Source organism: Sebastes umbrosus, chromosome 6, assembly GCF_015220745.1.
Source record: "Sebastes umbrosus isolate fSebUmb1 chromosome 6, fSebUmb1.pri, whole genome shotgun sequence".
Classification (NCBI taxonomy): domain Eukaryota; kingdom Metazoa; phylum Chordata; class Actinopteri; order Perciformes; family Sebastidae; genus Sebastes; species Sebastes umbrosus.
Window position 1 is genome coordinate 16,572,680 of NC_051274.1, and position 17,115 is coordinate 16,589,794.

At 41.3% G+C, this 17,115-nt stretch overlaps 2 protein-coding genes across 6 annotated transcripts in view; both read right to left on the minus strand.

The window, feature by feature from the left end:
- Positions 1 to 4: 4 nt before the first annotated feature.
- irf10 (interferon regulatory factor 10) lies at positions 5 to 5,431 on the minus strand. The gene is made up of 8 exons (XM_037772749.1): positions 5,028 to 5,431; positions 3,469 to 3,664; positions 3,129 to 3,205; positions 2,635 to 2,692; positions 1,730 to 1,837; positions 1,254 to 1,640; positions 933 to 1,051; positions 5 to 315 (listed from the first exon to the last, which is right to left on the minus strand). The coding sequence occupies exons 1-8, from the start codon at positions 5,190 to 5,192 to the stop codon at positions 211 to 213; spliced, it is 1,215 nt and encodes a 404-aa protein (XP_037628677.1). The 5' UTR covers positions 5,193 to 5,431; the 3' UTR covers positions 5 to 210.
- Positions 5,432 to 7,149: 1,718 nt separating this feature from the next.
- bmp7b (bone morphogenetic protein 7b) overlaps positions 7,150 to 17,115 on the minus strand; it is a 36,252-nt gene continuing 26,286 nt past the window's right edge. For all 5 annotated transcript variants that reach the window (XM_037773376.1, XM_037773380.1, XM_037773375.1 and 2 more), the window contains 6 exons: positions 16,054 to 16,246; positions 13,666 to 13,814; positions 11,487 to 11,690; positions 10,360 to 10,436; positions 8,662 to 8,772; positions 7,150 to 8,370 (listed from right to left, as the gene is read on the minus strand). In XM_037773376.1, coding sequence (XP_037629304.1) covers positions 8,221 to 8,370; positions 8,662 to 8,772; positions 10,360 to 10,436; positions 11,487 to 11,690; positions 13,666 to 13,814; positions 16,054 to 16,246 — 884 coding nt within the window. In that variant the 3' untranslated portion in view covers positions 7,150 to 8,220. The remainder of the gene's footprint in view (positions 8,371 to 8,661; positions 8,773 to 10,359; positions 10,437 to 11,486; positions 11,691 to 13,665; positions 13,815 to 16,053; positions 16,247 to 17,115) is intronic.

Sequence of the window (17,115 nt, forward strand, 5' to 3'; positions counted from 1 at the left end):
GCTTATGCATTGCAAATAGGTCTACAATACAACACCTCCCTCGTTTCTTCATCGTATTCCACCGACGATACTCTTTGTTTGCATTTGAGCATTGTTTGCTCTGCTCTTAAAGTGTCTTTCATGATGATGACAGGGAAGGAATAAACCTTCATTACTCCACATGTATATTGTTCATGGCTAACCTGGTGCAGGGTAGCTCCCCCTGTCCTCCTACATGTTCTCTCCCTCTGTGCTGGAGGTGAGAGTCGGCCGCTTCTCCTCAATCTCTCCCAGGTTGAACCTCTGCAGCAGTTCCACTGCGAACAAGGGCACCACCTGGACACAGTGTCGTACACAATCAGTATGCGTATAGGGACCTCTACTGGTGGCTGAAAATACTACCGCTACACTTAGGACTGACAGGAAGCATTCATGCAGGAAGCATAAGGGTCTCATCAAAGATCAAAAAGTTGACTTTTCAACACAAAATCGGGAAGAATAGAGCTTTTTAAGTCCAGGCTCATGGTCGTTTGGCATTTGAGAAATTCATGTGGTGGATCGACTCCTTTACAGCAAATCACACTGACACGCTATTCACATCACAGTTTGAGACTCTGCTTTCACTCACTTCATAGAAATACTACAACAAGAGATTTAAATGCAGGTATGAGAGAGAAGGAAGGGAGAATTTTCTGTCTATTTGAATGTTCAAAACACATGCACTTCCTTTTGTCCAATTTGGGTGCAGACTGATGAACATTTTCTGATGTGATAAAACAGAATTTGTAAAGGGAGCATTCATCAGTGTTGAGAGTCCTTGTAATATCAAAATGTCAAAGTAAGACATTTCTAAATTGTATCCCTAATTTAGAGTGCATGTATAAAATTAAAAAGAAATAGAAATAGGGCATTTCATCTACAACCAAAAGAGAAGATGACCCTTTTCCACCCACCTGCGCCATAATCAGCTTGCTGGTTTTAGGTGCGTTGGGGTCTGGATACTCCTCTCCGAAGCAGAGCTCGATCTCATAAGAAGGTGTAGGTCCCTTCCCCTGTAAACAGCGCTGCAGCTCTGTACACAAACATTTCATATTGGAATATTCTGATTTGATCATACAGACATATTGCCTCTTTGCATAGAGCAATAATGTCAGCAATAAAGTATCCCAAACAGTCTCTCTTCGAACACATCATATTCTGTTCCAGCTAGATTTATATGATTAACTGTAGGTTGTTACTGTTTTAAATGTTTGTTAATAGATGCACTGCCTTACCGTTGAGAAATGTGGGTATATCAAGGAGTTTGAAGGTCTTTTCTCGCTCCAGTTTGTTGGGCCGGTCAGCGTATTGGGCCATGGGACCGCTCCAGTACACCCTGCCCTGGCAGAACCGCTTGATGAACACCCCATCTGGGGCCACCCATAATAGCACGCCCCTCTCCAGATGACAAAGGAGGCGGTTCATCGCTTCAGCCATGCTTGACGGCAGACATACGGAGCCCGGGGAGGGGAAAGAGAGCTGCTGGGCGGTGCAGCGCCCGTAGATCCGCTCGTTTCCCAAAGGGACGCGGCCCTGCAGGATGAAGCACCCGTCTGGGCTCCTGGTGGTCACTTTCATCACCCTCTGGCCCTGGTACAACAACACCACCTGCATACGGAGGTCTGTACACACAAAAGGCCAACGTGTGTTCCAGGTCATACAGCGCAAAGGCCAGTTAAATTGTTGTTGTTTTTTCTGTGCATAAGCTTACCTGATATAGTAAGTGTAGGACTGATGAAGATTATAGGAGCAGGAGGGCTCTGAGTTAGACTTTTTTTTCCTGTGAGCTCACAATACATGTGCTCCCTCATCAGATCATCTAAAGCAGAACAGAGACATTATTCAATCAGTACTGTCTCAATACTGTATGTCTATTGGGACACCACAATGGGGCTGCACGATTTGATTTTTGTTGTTGTTGATTTTAAATATAAGTTCACTTGTAAAATTCCTACCAAAATGTAGGTATAGGACCAACATGGGGCAGCATTTAGGTCCTATTTCTACAAACCAAATGGGGTCCATAAATATGTGTTCATTGGATCCAAATAGGCCCCGAGTATGTCTGCCCATGTGGGCCAAACGTGGGATACAAGTGGGGATACTCATGATTGCGCCAAGGCCAACTACAACCTTTTTACCCAAACCAAACAAGAAATTCAACTAAGCTGAAAGGTTCACCAACAAAAACAACAACAACACTGAGTCTGCAGCCATAAATTTGAATTTCCCCTCTGGGATCAATAAAGTATATCGACTCTGTCGGTGTACCACATTTCATGGCATTCCATTCAATAGCTGTTGAGAGATTTCACTCAAAGCCCACATTGTGAACTTCATGGGAACATCATATTTGTAGCCGGTATTGGCCCATTTAAAGACCCATATGGGTAACCACTTACCTGTATGAGGTAAATGGACAAATGTCATCAGGCTCTGTTTGGATTGCTCAAATGGGATCCAAATGCCAGGCCAGAGCCCTACTATGCCAACAAGGATATTTTGACTGGGATGATGACCATTTGATGACTTGATCATTTAAGTTTCCTATTCTTTGCTTTGGATCCTCCATAAAGATTTTATAGAGCAGAACCAGTTTGTGTGTGTAACCCTTACCAGTCCATGGTTTTACTTCTTCTTTACTTGCGTGCAATGACTCCTTTTGACAATGAAGCTACGAAAACAGAAACCAAAATGAAGTAAACACAGCATGGAGTTTGTTTTTTTAACTGATTCCCCCCCCGACACAACCAAACGTTTCCTTTTGAAAGAGTATACTGTTGTTTGCCACAGTATAAAGTCCTCTTCAAATGTAGACAGCTCAGAAAAATGCTTCCACTGATACAAAGTCCTTCAAAGCAATTAAATAAACAATACATGGTTGAACCCCCTATATATGTACAGTTTAACATCTCTGACTCATAGTGGTACTATCACTTATGTCATCAAAATCTGATTTTCATCTCTGATTTCTGCCTGTTTCTAATACACAAAATAAACACTGATAAAAAATAAAAGATAAAACAGAATTATTGAGCCGTCTTTATATTGCAAGTTCAGTGCTACATTTAATTAATTTATAGCGTATTGGCTCTATGCTTTTAACTTACCTGTTTGTCGGGCAAACCGGGGCTCCTTAGAGACCTCTTAGCCTGGATGATCACTTGATCCTTTGCCTGGGGAGACTCTGAAGAGAGCAAATCAAAGAAACCCAAAAGAGGCCATTCAATACAAAAATTTCTCTTTTTATATTGGCAAAAAACTGATGGAAGAATAATGAAACAGTCATGATCCAAATCCAACATTTCATTCCTTGTTTTGTTTGCTTTGATTGACCTTTTTCTCTCTTATTGTGGAGCTTTTTTGTCAAGCAGTATAAAGAGGACACCACACCTCAGCAGCTCAATAAGATGATATGAAAGGAAAAGGAGGAGCTGTCTTCATGTTTACCTGCTGGCCTGGCCGGCCCGCTGTCGTGCTGGATAAGGTAGATTTTATAGGGTTCAGTGATGTCCAGCTGGTTGCGTTCTGGGACCTCCTGGAAGTCTGTGCTCTTGTTGAGTGCACAGCGGAGACGGGTCTTCCACATGGTGGGGTCAGCTTTGTCCCTCCCGTCCCTGAACTTGCCCTTGTATACAGCCCAGGCCTGAATGGGAAGATTGAAATTATTAGATGCTTATATGCATAAATAAATAGTTGAAAAACAAACAAACATGATTTAATGAAAGAACTGGTTGAACACATTTCAACAAATGCACAATATTTTGTTGCAGTTAATTGATTAGCAGTGTCATTTTCTTCAAAAATGTGAGATATACTGAAACTAATAACCTTATTTACATTTACTTAATGATAAAATATGAAATTGACATTTTACTGTCTACTGAATACCTTTAAGAGAATTAAACCAGCAGAATTAAAAGTGTTTTGACTGCATTTAGCTTAATTCATTCACTCATTCTCTAAGGCTTGCCTGCCTCCTAGTGACGGTTATGGTCACTCTCAACCCTTTATGTTCATGTTATAAACAGAAAAGTTTATTTATGAAACTTTATTTTCCCAGTGAATTACAGTAAGTGGACAATTTCTATTATTGGACTAGCAACCAACGTTTACGCAACACAGCCTTGCAAAAGAGCATTGCAAGGAAGAGGTAACTTTCATAATAAGAACTTATTATGAATGTTTTTTCCCCAATCTACAACAGAACTTAAATTCCATTAATTCATTATAATCCATTAAAGCAGACTTCTCCAATTAACCCACAATTTAACTATATTTTCAGACTTTTGAAAAAGAGTAAAATAAAACAAAAAAAATAATAAGAAATAAAAAAAATTAATTAATAGTAATAGTACTACTACTACTAATAGTAACAATAATAAAATAAAATATAATCAAATTCATTATTATTATTATTATTATTATTATTAATTACAATAATAATAATAATAATAATAATGATCAAACATATTGGATGCAGGCTAATATATTTGGGTGGGGCACCCAATTAAATTCTTTAAATATACTGTTATCTCTGGGTTTATTTGAAACCACTGACAGTTTTGCAAAAATGATAACTGATCAGGATTAAAAAATCTTCCTCGTAAATATATATTTTTAAATAGTTAGGCAGTTCATGTTGCTTCTGTTTGTGGAGATTAAAAGGTTAACAAGACAACAAACAGCCAGAGAGAGTATAATATATTTTAACAACTGGGCTAATATGTAATTATAAACCTGATCCCGAAGTTAGCAGCTCAACATGGTGTACAATGTGAAAACAAGTTGTAGGCTATTTTTAATCAGTTTATGGACTTATAGGCCTAAAATAAATACATTTAACAAAAAGGGGAAATGTTGGTTTTATCCAACAGCTTTAACAACCTTCAACGAGCGTTCCTGGATCAATTTATCTCTCATAATAAATGCAAAACAGACGCTATAATTGTCCATTATCTCCCCACAGTATACATCTTATGTTTTAGAGTATGAAACAGTGCGTCGACCTTGAAGAGAGCTGCGTCCTCCGTCTGCTTGTAGTCCTTCTTGGCTGCGTGCTTCCACGGGATCCTGAACATGGTTTTGTCCTCATCTTCCCAGCACAGTCCCTCGTATTTCCCGCTCTCTATCTGAGTTATCAGCCACTCTTTCATATGCATCTTAGCTTCCATCTTCAACAAACACAGACAGGCGTCTTTAACAGGAACAAAAACCTCGCTTCACATGTGCCAAGTTGTGGCACCAGCTCAGAGCAGTTTAAAAACGTTCCCACCTTGCAAGCGACAAATAAATCCTGATTTAATTATGGTGCTTCTCCAGCTCCTAACATGAGTTTAATCACAATGCTGTAGCTTAAAAAAATGTAATGCAGTTTATATTGAAAAAAATAAAAAATAAAAGTTGTAGACAAACAGACCTTCAAGTTAAATGCAGAAGTCGTAACTAAAAATTAAGTGCGCTCTTAGAAGCGAAAGCGAAAGTTTGAGCTAGTTGATACTTTCGGTTTCCTCCTGTTGCTGCTTTGCTACGAAAGTTTAATCATTTCCAAGTAAGGTGAATGAATAAGGGAGGGTGACACATGAGCTGGGAGCTGGCCCAGAGAAACACTGGCTGTATGTGAAAGAATAGCTCATTAATACATAACTAGGATGCAAATGCCATATTAATATTTGTATTAGAGATTGCCAGCAGGAAAAACAAAACAAAACAGGTTTTCAACCTTTAGGCTACTATTTTATGATTACAAAACTCAGCCACCTAAATATTCATTGCACTATCTGCAACCATCTTGGACTCAAATCACTGGCGCACTTTACACTATACATCCTATATACAACTTTATAGACTGAACATATGTACATATTACATTTATTTATTGATGAACTGTATACACTATGTTCACCCATTCACTCTGTATCTTTTATATCTTGCTTTGACACCTGAATTTCCCTCTGGGGATTAATAAAGGTTCATCTTATCTTATCTTATCTTATTCCTTATAAGACTGGAGAAAAGTAAATGGATAAAAGTAGACAAAGGGGGGATGCTGACAGCTGACCTTTATAGACCACACAACTGCTACATAAAATGAAGATGTGTTTTCTGTAAATTGGAAAGTTCTCTTTGTCATTTCCCCCCACAGGAGTCAGCAGCATGTGGGCACCAGGACAGCACCAGTAAGCATTAACTTAAACACACACACATACTCTCTCTCACGCACACACACACACACACACACACTATACAGCTATACTATCATACCGAAACGTTCATGTGAAAATGAAAGTGTGTGTGGGTGTAAGGGATTTTTTTTCTCTCTCATGGGCTCCTCCTCCTTCTCCTCCTCCTCACAGGCTTTATGGTGCTGACTGAAGATGCATTCATTGCATCAGATCAGGTAATGATACTGAGCAGGCAGACAATACAAATCCAAAGTTCAGATCTATAAGAAATATCTATAAAAAAGGGTTCATAGTGATAGTAGAGAAACACACTATGTAGTTTTCCCCAACAGAGGGCAGTGTAAACCTGCCTATTCACACACACAATGAGATCTGTTTTGTAATTTAATCAACAAAGCAACTGTCTGTGTAGGCTACTAGATGTGAAATATGTTGTGAAATAAATTACATTAATATGCTGAATGCGAAAAAATCCAGCTTGTTATTAAAAATCCAGGGCTCGATCAGTTTGAGAACAACGTCAACAATTCAAAGTGATGTGAAAAAAAGAAGATAAATGGATAATTAGCGCAGGACTTTTGTATTGGACACACACACAAAAAAGGGCTTTTGAAAGATTAAAAATAAATCCTTTAAAATGCCATTGTAGGAGACATGAAATACAGATTCCATGCTATACGTTTAAGATGCATGTGCCAACATCCACCCACCCAAAGACAAAAAAACAAAACACATCCACACCTCACAGGCGTAAACCACAAACACTCATACACACACTCAGTACTGTACCGCAACCTGAGAAAACAGTTTGCTTTTTCACACGCGAGGAACCACTTTTCAGACAGATCTCAGGACAGCAGGTGAAAGATGTAGCTACAATCCAAGCAAATATTTGTGCGGGAACATGTTGAAGAAGTGATCCAGATTAAAACAGCACACCTCGAGGTGTTTTTGTTGCTTTTCTCCCAGTTTATTGTTGTACCAGTTCAGCAGTAAAACATGGTTGAGACATCGGAGCACACTGTGGAACATCTTAGCCAGCTCTCAATAAATAGACCTTTTAAATATGACAGATTGTATTACAGCAGAGGAATATAAACCTGAAAATGTCTAGCACACAGAGCAAGATGCTTCTCTCTCTCTCTCTCTCTCTCTGACGGTTCAGCTGATTGTTGCTATAAAAATGTGCGTCAGGTACATGGAACAGCTTCGACTGATGAAATATGTAGACGTTTAAAACAGGTCCAAGTTGTCACGAATCGCCCCCCCGCCATCGGTGTGTAGCGTACACGTGAGAGGGAGAGAGACGCGTCGAGTTTGAACTCAACGCTCGCGTCAAAGTAGTTTTCTGTCAACTTTTGTTTTCCTTAGAGTTTGTGTGTACTATTGTGTGAAAGAAAACAGGCAGCATTACATACAGGAGAAAAACACAAACCCAAGTGACATTCTAGGAAATAAATACACTTCTTGCTTTGTTTGAAAAAAAAAAAATATTTACACAGTTTTGTACATAGAAGAAATTCAGAACATCCATCTGGGTCTCAGTCATAAAAAATATATATAAAATCTACAGTAAAAGAATCCACTACAATAATTATTGAAATAAACAAAAAAGATCGTTGACTGTGAATGAATATACAGAACAATCACTGCTTTTAATGTCTTGTATACACAGTAGAAAGCACAAACGTGAGTGTGTGTGTGCGTGTTTGTTGGTTTGTTTGTGCGTGTGTGTGTGTGCACTTGTGGCGAGGAGTCTAAAAAACTGATTGAAATTCCCGTTCGGCCACACAACATGGTGTTTGCTTCAGGACAACCTTAAACATGTAACGAGAGTATCTTCCACACAGGAGACGGCCTCAAACTCTCTATAAACGTTCATAAAATACATATAATCCATTTTCAATGTTTAAAATGGTGCCTGACAGCGAGAGGAAGCCCTTTCTACTCGTGTGTGTGTGCGTGTGTGTGTGTGTGTGTGTGTGTGTGTGTGTGTGTCTGTGAAGATACTGACAGTCTAGTGGCAGCCACATGCTCTGACCACCATGTTGCGGTATTTCTTGAGGATGACGTTGGAACTGTCATCGAAGTAGAGCACTGAGATGGCGTGGAGCTGTGTGGGGGCACAACAAGGCTTGGGAACCGTCTCCGGGTTAATAAAATGAACCTGGGAAGAGCAGTTCAAATGTTAAAATCATCATTACACCACAGATGAATATTGGTAAAAAAAGGATGCATCACACAGGGTCATACACTGAATCTGAGTACTGTGGGGGAAAAAAGCTTATTCCGTGTCACATCCCCGATGACAGTTTACTCTAAAATACAATCTGCGACTGCTCTGGATCATTAAATACAGCGTTTCCAACAGCGGCTACATTGTCTTGACAGTTGATGAGATGATTAGACTCTTAACATGACTGCTGGGTTTTTGTTCCCTGCTTTCATGGTTACTCACTAGGGTTTGCACAATGGCATGGTTTGTGGCGTTCATGTAGGAGTTCAGCGGGAAGGCACACTCTCCCTCGCAGTAGTACGCCGCGTATCCTTCTGGAGCGATGATCCAGTCCTGAGAGAAGGGAGGGAGACGGAGAGATTTTTAGGTTGGAGAATTGGGGAAAATGGTATTTATTTATCCGTTGATATGGACCTGATACTGATGATATATAATGTTGTATTTGCACCTTTACTAAAAAGAGCACAGTGCTATTACGGCCTTATCTTTGATTCTGGTGGCTTTTAGGAGAATATTATAATTGTACATTGCCAGCTGTTTATCAAATTATAAATTTACAGTTGCAACTAACTAACACATATTTTCATAGCTTTTAATCTGCCCTTTATTTTCTTTATAATTTTCTATAAAAGGTAAAAAAAAATTGTGAAAAATTCCCATAACTATTTCTCTGCCCAAGTTGAAATATTTCAATTGTTTGTTCTGCCTGACCAAAAGTCCAAAACACAAACGTATTCGATTTACTCTCATAGAAGACAAAGAAAAAACATAATTTGAGAAGCTGGAACCAGTGGCATTTTTACTTTAAAAATACTGAAATGATTAATAGCTCAACAAAAAAATTCTAATTAATTATCTGTCATTGGACTAATCGATTAATTGACTGATTGTATCAGTTTTCAGTGTATTTTTAAGAAGTGTCTGGTGTAATCATGCTATATAATCAGAGGATTAGGGCAGCTTGTATGTAGCTTGAAAGACAAAAACCAGGGCAAAAAAGTCTGAAGCTTATTGCTATTGCTATTTATACGCTACAATAGTACGTGAGATTTTTTTAGTATGTCCGAAACCATAATATGAAACCAATAATATCCAAATTGCATACTATTTCCAGTGAAATATTACGGTATGCAAACACTGGACACTACGTCGGCATAAATGTCCCACAATGCAATGCAACGACAACGTTCATAACGGACGTTGACACACAGCTCTGTAACATCAATAACGCTTCAATTTAACTGCAAGTATAAGATTTCACTTTGCTAGGCGTAATATATGTTTTTACAATTATTTCAGACTTTTTGATTCTCGCAAATCATCGTTTTGGTCACATGAGGTTGGCACGGGTTACCATGGTTATGCATCTCCAACCGACAAGGAGGCTCTTAGGAAGTGACGACGTAAATTACTGCTCAGTGTGTCCGAAAAGATACATACTGCTGTTTATTCGCACAAAAGTATGTTGAACAATAGTACACATATTGAGTATGTAGTGCATAGTATGCGATTTCCGATGAAGACTTTATTTTTATCGTCACATACATACATGAAATTTGACCTCTGCTTTTATCTCAATGCTCAATGTCTCGCTCAAGGACACATCGACATGCAGACAGGTGGAGCCAGGGATTGAACTGCCAACCTTGTTGTTAAAGGACGACCCGCTCTACCCCCGGAGCCACAGCTGCCCCTCTGAGAATATTGTTACAAATGAAAATAACCCAAAGAGGGCATCTTGTGTGGCAGCTGGACAGTAAGAGTACATCCAGCTGAAACTGTAAAAGTGTGGTGGACTTGTCCACTGTGGAAATAACAAGTATTATGTGGACAGATTTCTAGTGTGCCATTTATCAAGACTTGCACCGTCTGTTGGGGCAATCAATTCTGGGCTACCTGTGAGAGGAATGCTTTCCGTACCTGCCACCCCAAGTCTCTGAAACTGACGTAGAGCTCATGCTTCTTACAGGCCTGTTTCTGATCAGTACTGCTGTTTTCTGAGGAAGAAGACAGAGAAAGATTATACTTCAACACGTGTGCCATTATCCCATTCAGCTACAAGACCAACTATGCTGTGGTCGGACCCCAATTAGACAGCAATGATAAAGAACAGACCTAAACACAGCCAATATCCTCATACAAAACATTAACATTTAAACAATGGCTGAAGGAAATCACCTTCAGATACAGCAGTAGTTTGGTAATTGTTTCAAATGAATGGGCCACCGTGCTTAGAGGTCACTTTACTGGGCTTTGAGTTTCCACTGGATGAAACAGATGTGCACACGGAGTAGGCTCGCCCCTTTTTTTTCATAACTCCAAGTCTTTTATTTATTCTCTCTGCTTTCTCTTCACCATTTCTTCAGCCCTTTTACCCCATCCACGTGTTAAAAAAAAGACTCGTCTGTTTTCTATCTAATGGTATCTCTCTCGCTTCCTCCGGTGACCTCTGGGGCTCTGTGGTGCATTAGTTCCTGAGAGCGTTTCACATTGGAAATGATCATGAGCGACTGGTTCTCATCATCCAGTTAAAGACTGCTGGTATCCAAAGTTCCAAACAGGCCCATTTGGCCCATGTGTTGTGGCCCCGGTTGCCCTACAGCACACCGCAGATGTGCTCTGCCATAAAAGCCTGCGCTGCCTTACCTCCACGCAGGGAACTTGGCTCCGACTGCTCTGTAATGCTTGTGTAAATAAACAAAAACAGCAGAGGGATACTTGAAGCTCAGGCATTACAGTCTAATGTTACAGCGCTCCACGTAAACAAACCCCTCTCACACCTCTAAAACAAAAGGCCCCAAGTATGCATCACATGTTTTGTCGTGCAAAAGTCACATCAGTTCCAATGGAATACTTTAGTTGGTCTGGATATATTTGTGGATGTTTGTGTTTGCGTGTCAATGAGTACAAACTATATGTCCGACCAGTCATCTGTGTCTCATTCCATGGATTCCTCACATAGCCAATAAAAGCCAGATTAAACCAGCTCAACACAACAGCATAAATCAGTACTGGCTGTATATACGACCCACACTTTGCGTGTTTACCTGCAACATTGGCCACTCGGAGCGCCTCTTGGCTCTTTGTCCCTTTGGAGCGGTTGGGGTTACGCTGTTTGGCCCCCCCTTGCGCTGAGCGGATGCTTCGCAGGTGCACCTCAGTGGCTTTGAAGAAGGCCACCATGAAGGGCTGTTTATTCTGAGGCCCACTGCGGCCAATCAGCCCCGCCACGCGAGGATTGATGCTCTCTCCTGTAGGGGGAGACAGAGAGAGCAGTTCAACAGGTGTCGGCACCACAGAAATGTAGATTTTATTCATACAAGTTGATGTACAAGGGGGAGAAAAAGGAATGCTTTTGAAATAAATGTGTGCCTACTTGGTGTGTTTAGAGTTTATTTTACACGTGTGTGGTCTTCTCTTTCCTCCCTGCAACAACTTTTGTCTGTTTTACAAATGAGATTTCCCTCTGTGAATTCCTTTCCCTTTCTCTCATCCCTTCTCCACCTCTGAAACGCCGAGAACAAACGTAGCGCTGAACATCAAAGCTTCTCTACTTGTGTTTGAGTGCGCGTTTGTGTGTGTGTGGGTGTGTTTGTGCATGCTCGTGCATGTGCTCTCCGCCAGAGTCTATCTACTTCTCACGTAGAAGAATGTGTGCGTCTGATCACCGTTATGTGGTAAATCAAGGCCTCTGGTCGCCGCTGGCGACGGGATGTCCCGTGTGCCTGTCTGTGCATGCTCACCCATAACCCTTCATACACAAACACACGCTCAGGGATACAGCCTCTCTCTAGCACTCCCCTCCCACAACATGAAAGCAATACAGTGTCTGTTTTCCTCACCTAACATGTAACATCCTGCCATCCTGGGAGAGATAATATTCTCAAACACGCTCTTGGTCTTCACACTGTTTGTTGATAAAGTTTTTCCACTGACTAACATCCAGGCCTTGTGATGACAAACTCCTGCTGAGATGTTATCCTTTAGATAACGTGGTGTATTTTCTGCATGCCTGCTAATGATGCTGAGGGTTTGACGGATGGAGACGGGGAGGAATGACTGATGATGAATGACGAGGAGCAGGGTTTGATTTATCTTTGCTGTGTACACACAAAGAATGAATCATCTAATTCTTAGAACGGCCATGATGTCAATGCACATATAGTTGATTTGGATCTGTTTGACCTCAAGGATGGGGGTAACTAATTACATTTACTTCTGTTCTGTAATCATGCTTTCACCAAAGTATTGTACAATCTTTACTCTGATTACATGTTAGGGTATAGCTAGTGTAGTCATTCTCAAAGAGTGATCCGCGAGTAGATGGTAGATTGGTAAAATATGTTTTTAATCTAAAATTCAAATGAACTTTCAGTGAGCGACTGCACAGCCTAGAAACGAGTAGCATACAGCTGTCTTGTTTTCAAAATTAAATCAAATGTATGTTAATTCAAACATTGGCTGTTTTGCTGTGTTGTAATTTGTAATATAATAGGTCTGTACTGAATGCCACTTTTTTTACATTCAAAGATTGAGGTTTTCAAGCTGTCTTCAAATTTCAATTTGGACTGAGGACTGAGCGCCGCATCACAAACTGTGCGTTTTGAGAGAGCGACAGAGAGAGAGGAATAGAAGGTGAATGGTTCACTACTGCATGCAAAGTTATTAATAATAAAAATATGAATGGCAATGTTATGAATGATGCTTTGAACAATTCGGTACAGCCCTATAAAATATGCTATTGAAGTAGGAGGCCTATTGTTGTGGGCTTTTGGGGATATTTGGGGAGTTAGGTGGTCCGTGTTTTTTTTGTTTTGGATTGGGTAAGTAGTCCTTGGTCTGAAAAAGTTTGAAAAACACTGACCTAGTGGTAACTGCTGGATAACTGGTAACTACTTTAACTGAATTAGCAACTTTAATTCATACTTAAGGTACTGTAGATACCGTGTACCACTATATACACCTGCCCAATGTAAGGCAAACCCAATACAACAACCGTACAATTAATCACATCTTTGTGCATTTCATAATTCTTGTTTACACTGTCAGGAGGGTGTTGATTCATCTCTATGATTTTTTTTTTGGTTTGTCATCACCTCGTCTTTGTACATATGTTCTTGTCCTTTTCTGATGTATTTTCTTCATCTTCAGCCACACCGGTAACACGTCCACCTGTGACTTCCTATAGTACGTGCCAGGGAATACACTGATCTGAGTGACACTCACCACTTGTGCTCTCCAGGGCAAGCTGTAGACCCAGGTTCCTGCTGGGGTTCAGGACCCAGTGGTTACTGGTGGCTGTCACGTCAAACACCAACCAGCCCTCCTCTGCCGCCCAGATCACCCGAGAGTCCAGCAGAAACAGGTCCGACTCTCTGGAGAGGACGCAGGACACAATAAAAGTTCACACTTAAAAGTTCAGAGATGAACACAAGTCAACAGAGATTATATGCACAATTACAAAAGATAGGCCGAAACCGTGTGACAGAGTGTAAAGCTAAGTGACCGAAGCGCAAAGTAATGGAGTGGAGAGAGGGAGTCGGAGGAGTGTGACGGAGTGAAGCAGAGAGAGAGAGAGATGGAGCAAGAAGAGTAAGTGAGGGAGGGAGGGCTCCAGATGGTGAGGCCCAGGGGAACACTTCATTTTCTTAATTGACAATAATGGCTTTATAAACGACCGGTCCTTTCATACACTACACACAGTCCATCACTGGCTGGAATTTTGTGGGAGAGCCAGAAAGCCAAAGAGAGAGAGAGAGAGAGAGAGAGAGAGAGAAGGAGAGAAAAAAAACACAGCTGCGAAAGAGGAAAAGATTGTGTGAAAAGTAGCGAGTGAAATAGTGCATATCCAAGTCAGTCCTATTGTCCGACACTGAACTCTGGATTTTCTACTCTTTCACCATCAGAGACTAAAATCCCTTGTTCTTCATGTGGCCATTCATGTATCCCGACCTATTTTCTGACTGGGCAGATAGTGTGTCACAGAGCTCTGGTTCATTCATGTACCCAGGCCCGTCTCTGGCAGAGGAATAAATGACTGTGTTGTTCCCTCTGGACAACAGAAACCTTTAGGAGGGGTCGAGGAGAGCAGGACATTGGCCATTCCCGAGTTACATACACCTTCTGGACGGCCCAGATTAGCCACACGGAGAAGGTGGGGCTAAGACCTCTTCTGATTGGAGAAGCTTCCAGATAAGAACTGAATTTATTATTTTCATTATTGACAAAAATGTCGATTTTTCAATTAATTAATTAATTAATTCTCTGTAAAAGATAAGAAAATAATGACAAAAGCAAATATGAATTCCCAAGGCGATTTCATTAAATTACGCACATTAGTCCAAAACCTAAAGACATTCAATAGGCTTTTTTCACACATTTCATATATTTTGACATTTCACAGTAGGAAATAGTGAAATGAACGATGGCTGAATTCCATTTAGCTGCTTTGGTTTCCCTGACACACTGCCATGGTTTACTGGGACATTTGAATGGAACAGAGCCATGGTTAATGTTATTAGTAATAACACCTATGCTTTTTCCTACTAAGTGTGACAAATGTCTGCTGTGAAAAAGGCATATTACATAAAACAGAAAAAAAGCAGCGATTAGTCACATTTAAGAAAATGGAACCAGCGAATGTCATTTCCTCTTAAATAAATAAATAACTTTAGACTTGAGGCCCTGACACACCAAGCTGACGGTCAGCTTGGGGCCATGGGTGAGCGTCCGTCGGCCTAGTTTTTGTGGCGTGTCCCGCACCGTCGGCTCTAGTCTGCCCGTGTTGGAGGTTATTCGGCCGATTCAGCATGTTGAATCGGCAGCAGTGCCCGTCAGTGGGAGAAATCACTCTGATTGGCTGTTCAGCTTAAGCAAATCAGTGCAAGAGAAGAGAAACGGAAGTGAGGGAAGCAAGCAAACGAGTAAAGTCAAGAGGGCAAACACAGAGGGCTCTTCTCATTTTTCATCTTCATCTCATCTGATCACACCATGGCCATTTTCACAACATGGCCATCTAGAATGAAGCTGAGTGGTGAGCGAGACTGGTGTGAAAATGGTCGCCAAAACACTGCTTTGTTTTTATGTATGTATCATAACAACGGCTTGTATAACCGCAGTCCTCCGTCTTCCGGTTTCCCTTTTTGAATGACGAATACAGACTACCGCCGTGTGGAGAGTTATTTCATCTCACGCAGGCGCAGAACGTACGTGATAACTGGCCGTCAGCTGTAGTCTTTGCGGTGTGTTCGGATGCAACTTGTTGGCGAAAAGAAAGGCGACGTGAGGCAACGCAACAGTCGGCTTTCATCGCCGCTAGTTCACTGATGTCGGGTTGGTGTGTCCCCAGCTTAAGAGTCTACAGTACAGGCTACGCTAGCAGCTTTGTGAGGCTGTACTCAGGCACAGCGGTGCTTTGAGCCAAGTGCGAAAATCAGCATGCTAACATGCACACAATGACAATGCTTACATGGTGATGTTTAGCAGGTATAATGTTTACCATCTTAATAATTGATCATTGTTTAGCAACATGACAAATTTCTACTTGTTGTTTTTACCATATTGAAATATACAATATTGACGGGCAAACAAATAAAACCATAAAGCCATGCTCACCTATCAGAGTGTTCCTCCAGCACCTGGTAGATGCTGATGCGGAAGGTCTCATTATCGACACGTTCGTGGATGAAGTCTTTATATATACGAAACTCAGCAGCGGTGACCGCCTCGCCCTCCGGGATCCGTGATAGGTCGAATCTGAATTCTCTGTGATGCCGTCGCACTGGTAGGAATTCTTTATCGTGCTCCACTGCGAAAAAAAAACAAACAAACTTGAAAATGTATCATCAGACAGACTTTATGTGTGCAAAAAATGTTGCTTCTTTTCACAAGCTCTTTTGCATCCCCCTTTTTATGAGCAGGGATTCAAAATGTGTGCAGGGAAACAGAGGGGTAATGTGGCTTCATATGAAACTAAAACGTCTTGGTGTGGTATTGAGTTGCATCTTACAGAAAAAACAAAACACAAATGTCTTTTTCTACAATTCATTCTTCCTCCACAGTCCATCAACCTTGGTTGTTAGCGAGGAGCTGACACAGCTTGTCAGACTGTTGGTCAGTCCCAGATTAAAAACATCTATAGATATGCAGTACACGTGTTGGCTTATGATTGAAACATTCATGAGGACTAGGAGCAATGCATCTGGCGCACACTGAGCCGTGATAGAGAGATGCAGGCGGACTCTGACAGCTTTATGAGCGCCTTTCTTCTCCCTCTCTTCCTCTCATAGCCCCAGAGAGTTATCCAGTCTGCCCTTCATCTGGTTCTCATGAGTTGGGGGCTCCATGTTTGGTGTACCCCCATCCCGATCCCCTCCTCTCTCTCATCCCCACATCCCAGCTCTCCAAGCCCCCCACCCGGCTACACCCCCAAGACGTGCCCCCCCTGACCCTGCTCCTCTCATGTCCCAGCAGGACATCCCAGGGGTCAGCGCCTTGTCTCTCATCATCTCATGGCTCTCCCTCCACCTCCCTCTTTATCATCTGTCAGACAGACCGCCCACACACACATACATACATATACAAACAGATACACACACACAAACACATTAAACATTTATAAGCTCGCAAAAACCATGAAAACAATACATCATCTACCCAGACCCACTGCGGTAATTT